Genomic DNA, 14,947 nt, shown 5'->3' with positions numbered 1-14,947 from the left:
ACAACCTTCAACTTCTTCCTATTGAAATCTGACCTTTCATGTGACAACCCAAATACCATGTCCTCTCCCTGATCCACTCAGTTGGAACTAACTTCTTTCTGTGGTCTCATAGAACTTTCTTGATACATTTATTATGTTGGCCTTTGTCATGTAGTTCTTTTTCTGTGTCATCTCCCCCACTGTATTATAAACTTTCCAAAGACAAGGAGTATCTTCTTCACAGCATACAATGCCCTCATACAGTAGGCACCAGAACATGGTAGTTGAAATCAATTCACTGATACACCAGGAACACAATAAAAGCCTACTCACATGAAGAAGTTCCATATGTGTGTGGAAGAAATGAACATGTTAATAAGTAGAAAAATGGACATCATATATAAGCCACACTCCTAATCCACCATTATTAACACAGAGACTATTTTAAAAGGAGTTCCATGTATTGTACAACACTGGCAAACCGAATTGGTTCCTGCTTCAGAGAAATAACAAACAGCCACCCACAGAAGGTTACTATTCAAATGGTTACCTGCCTAGGCATGTCTTAAATAACAATGATCAAAGTGAGTAGAGAACCCAGAGACCAAAATGTAAATAGTCATTTTTGACATTATGTTTTTGTTACAGATACAAAAATCTTTATTGGGTTTATTTGCCATGAAAGGAGATGATACATGTGCAAGTGCACTTTACTTTAAAAAAATATTTTATTTATTTATTCATCAGAGACACAGAGACATAGGCAGAGGGAGAAGCAGGCTTCCTGCAGGGAGCCCTATGCAGCACTGGGCACTGGATCCTGGGTGCCATCCATCTGTAGTGTCTGGACTTTCTAAATTTCTCTGAGGGCAAAGCATCCCTGATGGGACAAAACTACTCTCTTGAGCCTTGAGGACCTGACTGATCCCAAGGCCGTGACCGTCCTGACCTTTACTGCCCACCTGCATGTACCCACTGATCTTAGTTCCATATTTTTCTCATCTAAACCTGGAAATATTTTCAATACCTTGGAGGCAGTCTTTTGAGATGCTAGCGCACCATCTTCCCTGTCTTGGCCTAACCAAAATAAATCCATTTTTTCGTTTCTCTGCCTTTGGAATTTGTCAGCGGCTAGTGGCCACATCTGGGCTGTTTGCGACCCCTGGAGCCAGGCATTCCTGCGCCCCAGTGCCCCGGCTACAATACTTTTTTAAATGTATGTATAAGACACATTTAGAAACTTCCATCATATCTCACAATAATAACTTTCTAGGAAAGCTATTTCTGTGGTTTCGCAGGATTACATTTTGCTTTAGTCAGAGGATTAGGTGTTTGCAAGTGGCACTCGAATTACTTCTCTGATATTATGAGGAAGATTATCAGTTCTTACAGAAAGCTACAAACAGGTGATTTTCATCATCCCTTGCCCCTGGGCTGTCTTCTCCTAAGATACTGTAAACCATTTTGTGGTTTTTAAAAGTTTTGGGTTTGTTTTTTTTTTCACCTAAAGCTCAATAATGACTTTTGTAGTGGGATGAACTGGAGGCCTTGGGGGGATGGGAGGCGTGGCAAAGAACCCATCCCCAAGGATACACTAAGTTTAGCCCCTCGCCTGGTCAGGTCCCACAGTCACCTGTGCATCAAGCTCAGCCCTCCTGGGTGTTTCAAGCAGGGTAACTCTTGTGCCAGATCTAAAGCTCCTACTGCAACTCCACTTCCCATGGGCTCTTTACTGAAAAGGAGGATTCGTTGTGGGTCTCACTCCTCTTCACCCCTTCCACTAGACCGGCTGGAGTTCTGAGAGCAAAGAGCAGCGGCGAAAGCAAATACTGCATTGGTATCCCTAAACTCAGGCCTCACTTAGGTGCGGAAATAAGCGGGATTGTTAACTTTAACACGTCGGATCCGCGCGGAGAGGAGCGGGGAGGAGCAGACGAGGAAGGACCCGCCCCTTCGGAATGGGATTGGTTCCCTGCGTCGGTTTAGCCATTCATTTTGCATCTGGGTTGGGTCTGGGTTGGCAGAAACAGTCATTAAGGTGTTGTCGAAATGAGCCCTGCAGGTGTGGGCTGTTCCCTAAGTTCTGGGTTTTGGATTTTCAAAGGGGCGGGCTTCTTATTGGCCGTGGGACCAAGTTCCTGAAACTGGTCTCCTTTACCTTGAAAAATGTCCTCGTAACGGGCGGCGCCGGGGAGCTTAAGTGTAATAATTCCCACGCAGGAGAGAACATGACGAAGGTTCCTCAGGGGTTTGATTTCAGTTTCTTAAACGACGAAGAGGCCAGGAAGATCCTCCAGGTGCTGGAAAGAAATGAGGAGCTCCAGAGGGCAGAGAAGGACAGGATCAGGTACCGCGCCGCTCCTTCCTCTGGGCCGCGGGAGGCGCGAACTCCGGGCCGCGCACCTGTCGGGCCTGGGACGGCGCCGCAGCCGCAGCCGCAGCCGCAGCCGCAGCCGCAGCCGCGGGGAAAGGGCGCTCGGTTCCTCCCCTGGGGGCCGCGGGCGCTTGGCTGGTGCCCGGCCCACGCGCGGCGTCCCGGACGCGCTGGCCGGCGGGCGTCGGTCCCGCAGGGAGGGCGGGGGCCGCGCTGCCCCCCGCGGGGCTGGCAGGTGCTTGCGAGCGGTCCTGTGTGCGCCGGCGCCGCCGAGCTGCTGCGCCCGGGGCAGTGGGCCGCGGGGGCCCCGTTGCGTGGGTCCAGGATACGTGGGCGGCGACGGGCCGAGGGGTCGGGGACGCGGGGTCCAGTCCGCGAGCCCGGCGATCGGCGCAGGGGCCCGGCGCTCTCTCCAGGCGGCCACCCGGCCAGGCCCGGCGGGCGCAATGAGGCGGGGGCGGCGCGCACCCTTGTGCCTTCGTGCAAAGGTCCCCCCCCCCCCCCGGCGGTGCGCCCTCCCCCCGGAAACACCTCTCTGCACCCCACGTGCGGGCGTCCCGGGAGGAATGGAGCCCCAAGGCCGGGCCTTCAGGATCTTGCCTTGTGTGGAGAGAACCGGCCTGGGACTGGGACTCGAATGGGGGGGGGTCTCCTTGCGTGGGGAGCAGCTGCTGCGAAATCTCACCCTTGGCCTCACTGTACAGGGCTGCAGGGGAGGGATTGGACACCAGAGACGCATACGGGCCGGTGATTGCCTGGGATGTCAATTAACCAGTTTTTCTCCTGGGAAAGTGTGGGATAGGCCCTGGAATGAATACAAGGACTTTCTCACCAAGTCTAGAATAGACCCGTTCAAGGCCTTCTCCAGCTGACTGTGGAAGGAATTCGGGGCATCACTTAGACCAAAAAGTGTGTCCTTAATTGGAATTTAGAAAGCCATTTTGCTTGCAACTTCTTGGTGATGTCGGTTCTAGGTTTCCACTTCCTTTCAAAGATTCTACTGCCCACCTCGGCACCCCCCCCCCAAAAAAAAACCGTCCCAAAATACTCTTCACATAGGAAATCCTAGTTAGTCTTTATAGAAGTGATTAGAATACCCTGAGCTCAAAGTCCCATCTTCCCTCATCTCCAGCAGATACAGCTCTTACGGGGAGAAATGAAGATTTGAAGTGTGGGGATGTGTATTTCACACCATCATACTCTTGCTTTTCAAAAAGTAGGCTCCATCATTTCCTACCTGTGTGAGCACAGTATGTCCACACCCACTCACATCCACGTGCAGGTAACCACACATCCACACGTGCCCTACACACAGGCACACCCAGCCTTGAGGAGGAGAACTTTAGTATGTAGTTTGTTTTCAACACGTTTTCCAAAAGGACTAAGGAACTAGTGGCTCTCAGTGTATGTCTTTGAAAGTGTTTATTGTCTCTAGAGAGAATGGGTCTCCTTAAGTGATCCAGTCCATATGTATTTGGGGAAATTAGGGGAGAATTAGGAAATAACAGGAGGGAAGAAAGCTTCCACTTAAGATGTTATCATCGGCGTGGCGTCTCACGAACTGTGGTTCTAGAAATAATAAGATTATTTAGTTTGATTTTCATTCAAGAGAATTTTGACTTCTATCTGACCCGGTGCTCCGGTTGTGTTTCCTGGGGAACCGCCTTTAGGGGGAACTAGAACTACAGCTAGGTGCAAGGTCATCGAGCTGGGCCGTAAAAGGAAGGCTGAAACACCCTTTCTGATTTCACTGCACTCATCCTAACTGGGGCATGAACAGAAAAAGGCATAATGCTAAGACAAAATCAATCCTGCTAACTATTAAACTGTTAAAAGTAATCACTCTAATAATTTAAAAAACATCACCATTAAAATATAAAAATCATTTAAGGACAGTGGACACTTGGGCCAAATGCTCAAGGCAATTATTTATTATTTCTAATACTTTCTTTCCCTCTGGTTAATTCCTGAATCCCACTGTCAGACACCCATCACAGGATAGCCATCTCCCTGGCGTTTTTTGGTGTACCAGCTGACGTGCATTGTGCATAGGTTTTAGCAGATAATGGCATGAGGAGAAGGCCTGAGATAACATGTCAACTTGGCTGCTTCTGCTCATTTTCTTGATATGTGTGATCATATTTTCCAAATCAAAATCAGAACACGTGGCTTATCATCCAGGAGCATTATTTAGGAGACAGTACAACAGGCTTGTGTGAGAGACTGGGAGGTCTTTTTGCTGTGCAGGTTTGCCCTGTTATCCAAAAATAGAGCATTTCCTTTGAAAGCTTCAAAAGTTCAGATGGTATAAAGCAAAGAAGCAATTACCATGCATTTATATGGAAAAGTTTTTGAGCACTCCCAAACACCAAAAATAAACTCTTAGGCTTTTCTGAAACCGTAGGACACATCTTGATAAATCATGCACAAAATAAATCAAGATAAAGCACAAATGTCTACAAACACAGTTCAAAACTACTGTGGCTTAGGGTCCCTGAGTCATTCACTGGGTGGGCTCTTGATTTGGGCTTAGGTCTTGATCTCAGGGTCATCAGATGGAGTCCCACAATGGGCTATGTACTCAGTGTGGAGTCGGCTGGAGATTCTCTCCTCCCTCTGCTGCTCCCCTGCTCTCTCTTTTTAAAGAGATTTCTCTCTCCCAGGAAATAAATAAAATCTTTTAAAAAGTTAAAAAAAAATTAAACCACTAAAAAAAACTGACAGCATCTTGGTGCTGAGATGCTGAGTATAGCTCCTCCAGGAAGGAGCTTGGCAGTGCCACTCTGGCTGCTTGGGGTATGTGCTGCCTCCTGCAAAACATATGCTAAATTCTTTTTTTTTTTTTTTTTTTTTTTGCTTTTCACCTTTTTTCATAAAAGCAAAATCTTTTTCAGGTTTAATTTTTTGGCAAAAACAGGTATTAATGTAGGTCTTTCATAAAAGTGAAGTAGCCTAATGCAAACTATAGAAAATCGGGTGGGGAGGTGGAGTACTTTAGAAATATTCTCAAGATGTCTTTTTTTTTTTTTAAAGATTTTATTTATTCATGAGAGACACAGAGAGAGAGAGGCAGAGACACAGGCAGAGGGAGAAGCAGGCTCCATGCAGGGAGCCCAACATGGGACTCGATCCTGGATTTCCAGGATCACGCCCTGGGCCACCCGGGCTGCCCGATGTCTTTCTTTTTTAAATTTTTTTTCTTTTATTTATTTATGATAGTCACACAGAGAGAAAGAGAGGCAGAGACACAGGCAGAGGGAGAAGCAGGCTCCATGCACCGGGAGCCCGACCTGGGATTCGATCCCGGGTCTCCAGGATCACGCCCTGGGCCAAAGGCAGGCGCCAAACCGCTGTGCCACCCAGGGATCCCCTGTCTTTCTTTTTTAAAAGACTTTATTTATTCATGAGAGACATAGAGATACATGCAGAGAGAGAAGCAGGCTCCCTGTGGGGAGCTTCATTTAGGACTTGATCCCAGGACCCCGGAATCACAACCTGAGCCAAAGGCAGATGCTCAACCACTGAGCCATCCAGGCGTCCCTCAAGATGTCTTGGCTAGAATATTAAAAGACCAAAAGGAGAAGTTTGGAAAGTTTGCTGGTTGGGGGACAACTGAAGAATTTAGTTACATCTATGATAGACTTGAATGTCTTACAACATATTTAAGAACTGTTGTATAGTTAGAAACATTGAACTACAGTGTCATGCAGATCCAGAGATGCCCAGAGATTAATGTGAGAGTAACTGAGATCCCCATGAGGGCTAACAGCCACTACCCCCACCCCACACCCCCATAGAAATGCTCGTGAACACAAAGAACTTCCTGAGATCTTCTCTCATCGGTACCAGATCTCTCTGGCTCCAGCTTACTTGGGAAGGTATTTGCATTAAATATTATTATGTTCCTGATATATAAAGAGTTTATTCAAATATTGAAGAAAAACACCAAGATTCAAAATGATAAACAGGCAAAACACAAAAATAAGGTGTTCATGCTAGAAGATATCCCAACTTTGAATGAAATGTTGCAGGAAAATGTTCACCCACACAATAGCTGAGAAATAAAGTATTTAAATGAAGTATTTAAAAATAACAGAAAAAAACTGTTGGTGGGGATGGGCATGAAATGGATAGATTCAGCATATTGTTAGTGGTGTGCAGTCCTTTTGGTGAACAGTATGGTGCTACCTATAAAGATATGCCTTACCCTTGACCCAATCTCCAATTCTTGGATATTTCTCATCAGTAGGAGGCTGAGGTAGGAGAAGGTGGCCACACCAGCATTTATCAAGGCATTTATGTCTTTTAGTAATTACTCTGATAATGACAGCCAACATTTATGGATCTCCTATTGTATACTCGGCACTGTACTAAGCATGCTACATGTATTTAATTAATTGGCCCATAGCCCCATTATGTACACAGTTGAATTTCAATTTCACAGAAAAGGAAACAGCTTAACAAAGGTTGAATGCCTTGTCCAAGTTAAGTGAAAGCCAGAATTTTAAAAAAATATATTATTTATTTATTCATGAGAGACACAGAGAGAGGCAGAGACATAGGTAGAGGGAGAAGCAGGCTCCCTATGGGGAGCCCAATGTGGGACTTGATCTCAGGACCCTGGGATCATGCCCTGAGCCAAAGGCAGACACTCAACCACTGAGCCACCCAGGTGCCCAAGGGCCAGATTTTAAATCCAGATCTATCTCAAAATGCTTTTACCCATCAGCATTGAATAATCCTCACCACCATCCTTTGGGGTAAGTAGTGTTGATGGCTTTGTACAGAAAGGAAACTGAAATGTGTCAAGGTCATCACACAGATCCTACGAGACAGAGCTAGAATTTGACCCAAATCTGACTCTTTCCACTATACTGTATTTTTCTCTGAGGGAAAATAAGACATATACCCACAGATATTCATTGCAGTATTACAAAATGACAAAATAGTAGGAAAATAATAGCAAAATAGTGGAAAATTTCAAATCTAAATGTCTAGTAAAAGTGCAGTCATAATGGATAGTTATGGAGACAATTGTATCTTACCTAGTGTGATATTTTAATTTTACATTTTCTGACTACCTTGTTGTCAGGGTTATATAGACACCTCAAGAATTGTGGGGAAATGCATGGGAAGCATTGTTCTGTTAAAAAAAAAAAGCAGAACACAAAATACTGCCTGTGTGTTGCTGTAGTTTCTTGAAAATAGGCAAAACAGGAAAAAAAAAAGGCAAATATCTATGCTTCTCCTTTTGGTGAATCTCTGGGGCAGCTCCCAGCACGTGTCAAATAGGCAGTGAGTGTTTGCTGGAAGATAGAGGCTTGCCCTGACAGCCGTGAGGGCATCTTGTCTGCACTGCCAGGATGGGGAAGGGACAGGTAGGCTGGGCAGGAATGCTGGACACATGCCACCCCCAGGGGCTCTAGGAAGCCAGGTGAGTGCAAGGGTATTGGGTTCCTGGTCTTAGGGGACAGAGACACCACGGATAGGCAAGGTTCCTGTAATAGGCCTCCAGAGAAAACTCCATGGGGGAATTCATGGCCTGCAGGGGCCAGGGCCAGAGGCTTCTGCAGTCCTAGCTTCTCTCCTGACTTCTCACTCTCAGCGTGTTTCCCCAGCTAGATGGGGTTCCTCCCACCTCTGAACCCCGTAGTGCACAACAGTCTGTGTCACATTTATCCGGTTCTGTCCTGTGAGTCTGGAATCTGTCCTACAGAAATACTTCAAGAGCCAGCTCAAGAGGTAGAAATGACCATGAAATTCCAATCTGACAGTTCCACTCCTTGTGGAGAGGGATTTTCCTGGGAGTATTTACTTGGGAATGACTTCTCAGACCCTGCACAGGCTGTGGTTTTAGCCACAGTGAGAAAAAAATGGCTGAGAGTTTGAGTCACCATTTATTGGCAGGTGGCAATTTTCCCTGTACTTCTCTCACATCTTGGAGGAAAGTGTGTGTGTGTGTGTATGGGTGTGTGCATTCACAAACACACATAATATATATGTATATGTACATACATATTTAATATATAGAAACTAAAAAGCATCTTACTTTTTTCACAAGTCTTTGAAAAACACAACTACCTACTTCTCATCCCCCACACCACCCCCAACCCCACCCACCCCTGCCTCCTAAATGTAACTGAAATAAGTACCAAGAGATTATATCAGCCACTCAGCTCAAGATGTCAATAAATCAAAAATATTTATTTTTCCTATTGCAGAAAACTTAGAAAGTATAAGGTGGCACAGCACCTGATGTAATCAAAGTTGTTAAAATGGCAGGTCTTAATTTAGACTCTTTTAGCTCAGCGGCAAGGCTGCAGCCCAGGAGGGCTTTCCAGAACTTAGTAGTTTCTGAGTGATGTGCGTCCTGGAGCTGTGGCTCGGTCCCAGCGGGACTGTATATATCAAAATGCTGAAGTGCCCGTAGCTGTGGACGCCGTAGCAGCCTGCAAGAGGTTAAAAGCCGGACACACGGTCTCCTGTCCTAGGTTCTCTGCCTGTCCTCTACTCTCCCAGCCAGTGAAGTCTGCCGCTGGCTAACAGAGAGACTTTCAAGAAACTTCAGGATCCTATTTATGGGACATCTGTACTGTACTGCCAGACGCTGTGTTGGCTCTGAAAATACAGCAGAAAATAAGACCTAGATTCTGCCGCAGATGGCTTCGGTCTGTGGTTGGTGGTGAGTCCTATTAGAGGAAGTGTGCATGTAAGGGTAGCTTGCCCTCCAGCAGCCCTATGTGGCCTTGGGGAAGGCACCATGAGAATCCCCTAGAAGTTACAGGGATGCCATGTAGGCTTGTGTGTTCTGATAATTTAACAAGATGTGGGATTACCATTGATCTCTCAGGTGTCTACAGTTTCCAGTAACATCCAATTTAGCTCATTCCTTTAATCCTTGGGGAGATCTTTCTCTCAATCACTTTCTTGTCTAATTACTGAGGTGGATTGGTCTCCCTGGGCAATACATGTGGACCGACCATCATGTTACAGTTTCATACCCCAAGGTTTAGGGGTTGTGTGACATGATAAGTCCTTTAGCTTTTCAAGTCTTTCATATTTGTTTGTTTTTAGTCTCATCATAATCGATAGGGCAGGTGTTTCTGTCTTTTTCAAAAGCTAATGATAACAGCAGTAGTAATAGCTAATATTTGCTCTGTGCTAAACTCTTCATGTGCATTTGCTCATTTAATTCCCACAACAGCCTGATAAGTGAAGGGATATTTTTTATCTCCTTTCTACTGAGGAAGCTCAGGGAGGGTAAGTAACCTGGTTGAGATACCAGTGCAGGAAGTACTGGATTTGCAAACTCCGTCTGAATTTAATTACTGCACAGTCCTGCCTCCAACCATGGAGCGTGAAGAGGTTGATGTGATTAGCCACACACTGCCCATCTAGCTTGTGACAGCATTGAGATGTTTTCATGTCAAAACTCTCTTATTTTTGCTAACCAGGACATTAGAGAACACACAATCCTAGGTTGCCATGTGCTCTACTAAAACTTATTATTTAGGAAAATTGCCTAAGGGTTGCTAGGATACAACTAGTGGAATCTGCCATACATAGGAAAGAAACACTGTAGGCAACCATGTATGTTTTGGAAAGCATGTATGCATTTTGTAAGGATATGCTCCAAACTGTTACAGGTGGCTTGAACATGATATTTAAAGGGACTCTAACCCAGGGCACCTGGGTGGTTCAGTGGTTGAGCATCTTCCTCAGCTCAGATCCTGATCCCAGAGTCCTGGGATCGAGTCCCACATTGGGCTCCCTGCATGGAGCCTGCTTCTCCCTCTGCCTGTGTCTCTGCCTCTCTCTGTGTGTCTCTCATGAATAAATAAATAAATAATCTTTTTTAAAAAAATAAAAAAAAGAATGCACCCTAATAACTTCATTTTCACTTGAATACCTCTGTAAAGCCCCTATCTCCAAATAAGGTCATATTCTGAGGTATTGGGGGTTAGGACTCTATGTTTTTTTGAGGACGCAGTGTAACAATAAGACTGCTTCAGTATTTTGAAATAAATTACTATGAACTTACCATACAACAGTCTAAAGAAGAAAAGCATGATTACTTTAATTGATGCAGAAAAGGCATTTGACAGAATTGAATGTGCATTCATGATAAAAACTCTTGGCAAGAAAGAAATAGAACCTGAGGCATCTGCAAAAATATTTATAGCTAACATCATACCAAATGGTCAAAGACTGTGTTTTCTCTAAGATCTAGAACAAGGAAAAGATGTACAATCTCATCAGTCTTTTTTTTTTTAAAGATTTTTATTTATTTATTCATGAGAGACACAGAGAGACAGAGGCAGAGGGAGAAGCAGGCTCCCCGCAGGGGGCCTGTTGCAGGACCTGATCCAACAGCCCCTGAGATCAGGCCCTCACTCCACCGCTGAGCCACCCAGGCATCCCCAATCTCACTACTCTTAATTCAACGTGATACTTAAGGTCCTAGCAAGTATCAGCCAAGGCAGAGAAATAAAAGACATACATATGAGAAAGGAAGAAATAAAATTATCCCTATTTGCAGATGACATGATTGTCTACCAAGAAAATCCCCCAAAAACATCTACCAAAAAAAAAAAAATCCTAGAACTAAGAAGTAAATTTAGCAAAGTGGTAGGATACAAGATCAAAATATACAATTCTTTTGAGTTTCCATATAATAGGAACGAGGAATTAGAAAAGCAAAGGGATTGGATAGACCAAACAATTTTTAAAAAGAAGAAGAAAGGTTAGAAGAATCACACTCTTTGATTTTAAGACTTACTATAAAGCCACTGTAATCAAGATAGCATAGTATTTGTGAAGGGAAAGACATAGATTAGTGGAATGGAATAGAGTCCAGAAATAGACCCCATAATACAGCCAGTTGATTTTTTTTTTTTTTAACAAACATGCAAAGGCAATTCAATGAAGGCTAGATAGTCTTTCCAACAAATGGTGTTGGGATAGTTGGGCACAAGGCTGGAAATAGTTTCATCACTTAAAATAAAACCTATTAGTTACTCTTCATTTCTACCCCTCCTCCCCCCAACCCCATCCCAGGAGTGGAATTACTGTGATATTGGGTGATTTAGTATTTAACCTTTTAGGAATCATCAAACCATTTTCACCCACATTGACTTTATAAGGTTGTAATACTATGCCTGTTTTGTTTATTTATGTAACATCTAACCTGAAAGTAACTCCTTCAAATTAAAGACTATAGTCAACATTATTTTTTGTGACTGCATACTATTCTACTGTATATATTTTAGAATTTAATTATTGTAGTATTTTAGCCACTTTGATTTTTTTCTTAATTTTTTGTTTCCTATTGCTTTATTTTTTTTTAATTTATTTACGATAGTCATACAGAGAGAGAGAGAGAGGCAGAGACACAGGCAGAGGGAGAAGCAGGCTCCATGCACCTGGGAGCCTAACGTGGGATTCGATCCCGGGTCTCCAGGATCACGCCCTGGGCCAAAGGCAGGCGCCAAACCGCTGCGCCACCCAGGGATCCCTCCTATTGCTTTAATAACACTGTGACAAACCTTCATGATTACATCCTTAATTCAATTTAAATTCTCTCTAGAGTAAATTCCACAAAGTAGAATCCTTAGTTTATAATATATTTTCTAAATTCTTATTACATGTTACCAAATTATTTTTCCAAAAAATGTTCTACTAGATTTCACCTTGACTGCCAGTGTGGGAAGCCTTCTATTTCACTATACCCTTGTCAGCACTAGATGATATTATTATTTTTTAAAAATCTTTGCTAATTTTGTAGGCAAAAAAAAATTTTTAACTTGATTTAGTATCTAGCACTAGTTATAATGAGCTTGAACTTTTTTCATATGTTTATGAATTACCTATTCATATCTTTGCCCATTTTTATTTCAAAATTTGTATTCAGATTCAGAATGCCTCTTGTTATACATAACAGATCTAACCATGGCTTTAACAAATTGGGAATAAATTTTTCTGACATGACAAGATATCTAGAAATAGACAACCACTGGTTGGTTTAGTGGTTTAGGATGTCAGGATAGTGTCTTCCAACACAAAATGGCTGCAACTGCTCTGAACATCACATTCCTAGCCAAGACAGGAAGAAGGGGATATGGTGGAGCCAATTATGCTTGTCCCTTACCATGGAAGTAAAAGCTTTTCCAGATGCCATCCCAGCCAATTCCTCCCTATGTCTCATTGACCAGAACCAGGTCATAAGGCCACCCTCACCACAAGGGAACTGAGAAATTAAGAAATGGAATTCAGATGTTAGGCTTAGACCAATCACCATCCCTCCCCTGAAACTGAACATTTTGCTGCCCACAGCAAAACCAGAAAGGAGAGTAACTAGGGGAATAGATTCTAGAAGGCATCCAACACTGTTTAACATAGAATCTCAGTGTTTTTTTTTTTTTTCTTACTGACTTATATGTTTCTCTATCAAGGAAATAGACTTTTGTCCTATTTATTACAAATACATTTCCCGGTCTTCAGTTTGCACTTCTACTTATCTGAAAGCAGAGGGAATTTTTTTCCATTAAAAAATATCTTTTTTTAAGATTTACTTATGTATTTGAGAGAGAGAGAGAGAGAGAGAGCGCGCACAAGTGGGAGGGAGAGAGAATCTCAAGCCAGCTCCACGCTGAGCACAGAGCCTGATGTGGGGCTTGATCTCACAACCTTGACATAATGACCTGAGCTGAAACCAAGAGTCTGAAGCTCAACTGACCATGCCACCGAGGCACTCTTCCATTTTTATATAACAAAATGTGCCAAATATTTAAAAATGTTCTTTTTAAGATTAGAAAGTTCTCCCATCTAGAGATTAGGTCAATATCCACCTTTACCTTTTAAAATCTTTTTTTAAAACTAACTTTTTCATGATCTGATATATATTTTATTTTTAAAATAGGATAATTATATAAGCTGATTCCCCACCCCACCCCCCACCCCCGCAGATGACTAGCAAATTGTCCTGGTACCATTTATCTCCATCTGCTTCTGAGGCCTGTGATTGTTCCTTTTAGCAAAAGAACCAGGGAACAAACAAACAATAACAGCAACAAAGTGCTGGCGAGGCAAATGCTGTAGCATCAGGCTATCATGAAGCTAAGAAGAAAGTTGTAGGGAAAATGCTTCCATACAGAAAAGTGTGATTTTGCACATATTTAGTACTCATAGATGATGGATCATGTTTCACTTCCTTCCTCTTCCCATTTCCTATGTCAGGTGGCAGCCCCAACCCAGGGCAGACCGTTCATCCTGAGCTCTACATCAAGTGACCTGGTTGTCTTTTAGATCTGGTTCCTTTGATAATCAAACCCATACCCTGTTACAGTGGCAGAAGGTTTAATTTATCACAAAATTAATTTGCTTTAAAGATTAATCACAAGGATAAATGATTAACAGGATTACTAGACAAATGAGCAAACAAAAGTAGAACCTCACATGTTGTGAATTTAATGTTACTGCTCTCAAGGGAGCTTGTAAAGCTCTTTAGAAGATCGGTGTCTGCACATCAATCAGGGTCCTGCCAGGAAAAAAGAAACTCCTCCTTATTCAAAATAGACTGTAGTGAAGTTCATTGCTTCCGTGGTGATAAAAAGAGGCAGAGAAACCAACCAAGGGACTGAGGCACGCCAGGGACAAGCAGCCAGAAGCCTGGAGGTAGGGATGTGCTGGTAACTGGCTCCCCTTGGTGGGTAGCACTGGCCAATTTCAAGCTCTAGCAACAGCGGCACAACCAGCTGGCAGGATCGCTGAGTATTAACACTGTGCCCAGTACAAGCCAGCTCTGGCCACCACTGGCTGCAGAGGAAAAGGGAGCCGGTGGTGTTAGCCAAGCCTCGGCTGCGATCTCCCACGTGAAACTGCAAGCAGCCATGGCAGACCTGTCTGGGGATTTGGAGACGTGGGGGGCAATCACTGCCAGAAGTGGGGGAGGCGGAGGGAGGCGGAGGATACCCTGCTGGTTCCTTCTTCTGACCCTCCGGTCTCCTGCCAGGGCCTGCCTGAAGCCAGCTGGAAGCATCTGACTTGTGGCTAGAGCCTGGAAACGCAGCTCACAGAGCCATCTGCGAGCAGCTCGGAGCAGAGCAGGGCCAGGGCCGTGCCATGTTCTCTTCTGTCCCATTTCTGTGGTCCTCTTTTGTCCTATAGAAACATAGTCCGAGGGACACCTGGGTGGCTCAGTGGCTGAGCGGCTGCCTTTGGCTCAGGTCATGGTCCCAGAGTCCCAGGGTCGCATTGGGCTCCCCGCATGGAGCCTGCTTCCTCCTCTGCTTGTGCCTCTACCTCTGTCTCTGTGTCTCTCATGAATAAATAAATAAATTCTTAAAAAAAAAAAGAAAGAAAGAAAGAAATGTAGTCCGCATTTTCTCACTGCCCAGGCTTACATTGCTAAAGCTTTGCTTGCTGCCAGATGATTCGTATGCGTTTTCCTTCCTGTTAGCCTATATACCTGTCCATGCCCATTCTGTGTTCTTTTAGTTTCTCTGGCTTCTGCACCTTTTGAAAGTTGCTCTATTCTGCTCTTGCTTCTCTGTGCTGCTGCTTCTCCCTGCCTTTCTGGGTGTTCTTCCTAATGCC

General features: G+C 44.1%; 2 protein-coding genes across 6 annotated transcripts in view; both read left to right on the top strand.

Annotated features, from left to right (window-relative positions):
- Nucleotides 1–14,947, top strand: part of CUNH11orf65 (chromosome unknown C11orf65 homolog) — a 177,098-nt gene that overhangs the window by 17,640 nt on the left and 144,511 nt on the right. The gene's annotated exons all lie outside the window — the stretch shown is intronic.
- LOC129496601 (protein O-glucosyltransferase 3) overlaps nucleotides 1–14,947 on the top strand; it is a 117,419-nt gene that overhangs the window by 17,638 nt on the left and 84,834 nt on the right. For 3 of the 5 annotated variants that reach the window (XM_055304710.1, XM_055304709.1, XM_055304708.1), the window contains exon 1: nucleotides 732–2,326. The exons of 1 other annotated variant lie outside the window; for it this stretch is intronic. In XM_055304710.1, the coding sequence (XP_055160685.1) occupies nucleotides 1,938–2,326 (389 nt within the window). In that variant the 5' untranslated portion in view covers nucleotides 732–1,937. Of the gene's footprint in view, nucleotides 1–731; nucleotides 2,327–14,947 lie in introns of those variants that run through there. One more of the 5 variants, XM_055304716.1, reaches the window with a different exon arrangement.

Source organism: Nyctereutes procyonoides, unplaced genomic scaffold, assembly GCF_905146905.1.
Source record: "Nyctereutes procyonoides isolate TBG_1078 unplaced genomic scaffold, NYPRO_anot_genome, whole genome shotgun sequence".
NCBI lineage: Eukaryota > Metazoa > Chordata > Mammalia > Carnivora > Canidae > Nyctereutes > Nyctereutes procyonoides.
The sequence above is the reverse complement of the archived record's forward strand: the minus strand, read 5'-3'. Positions and strand labels throughout refer to the sequence as shown.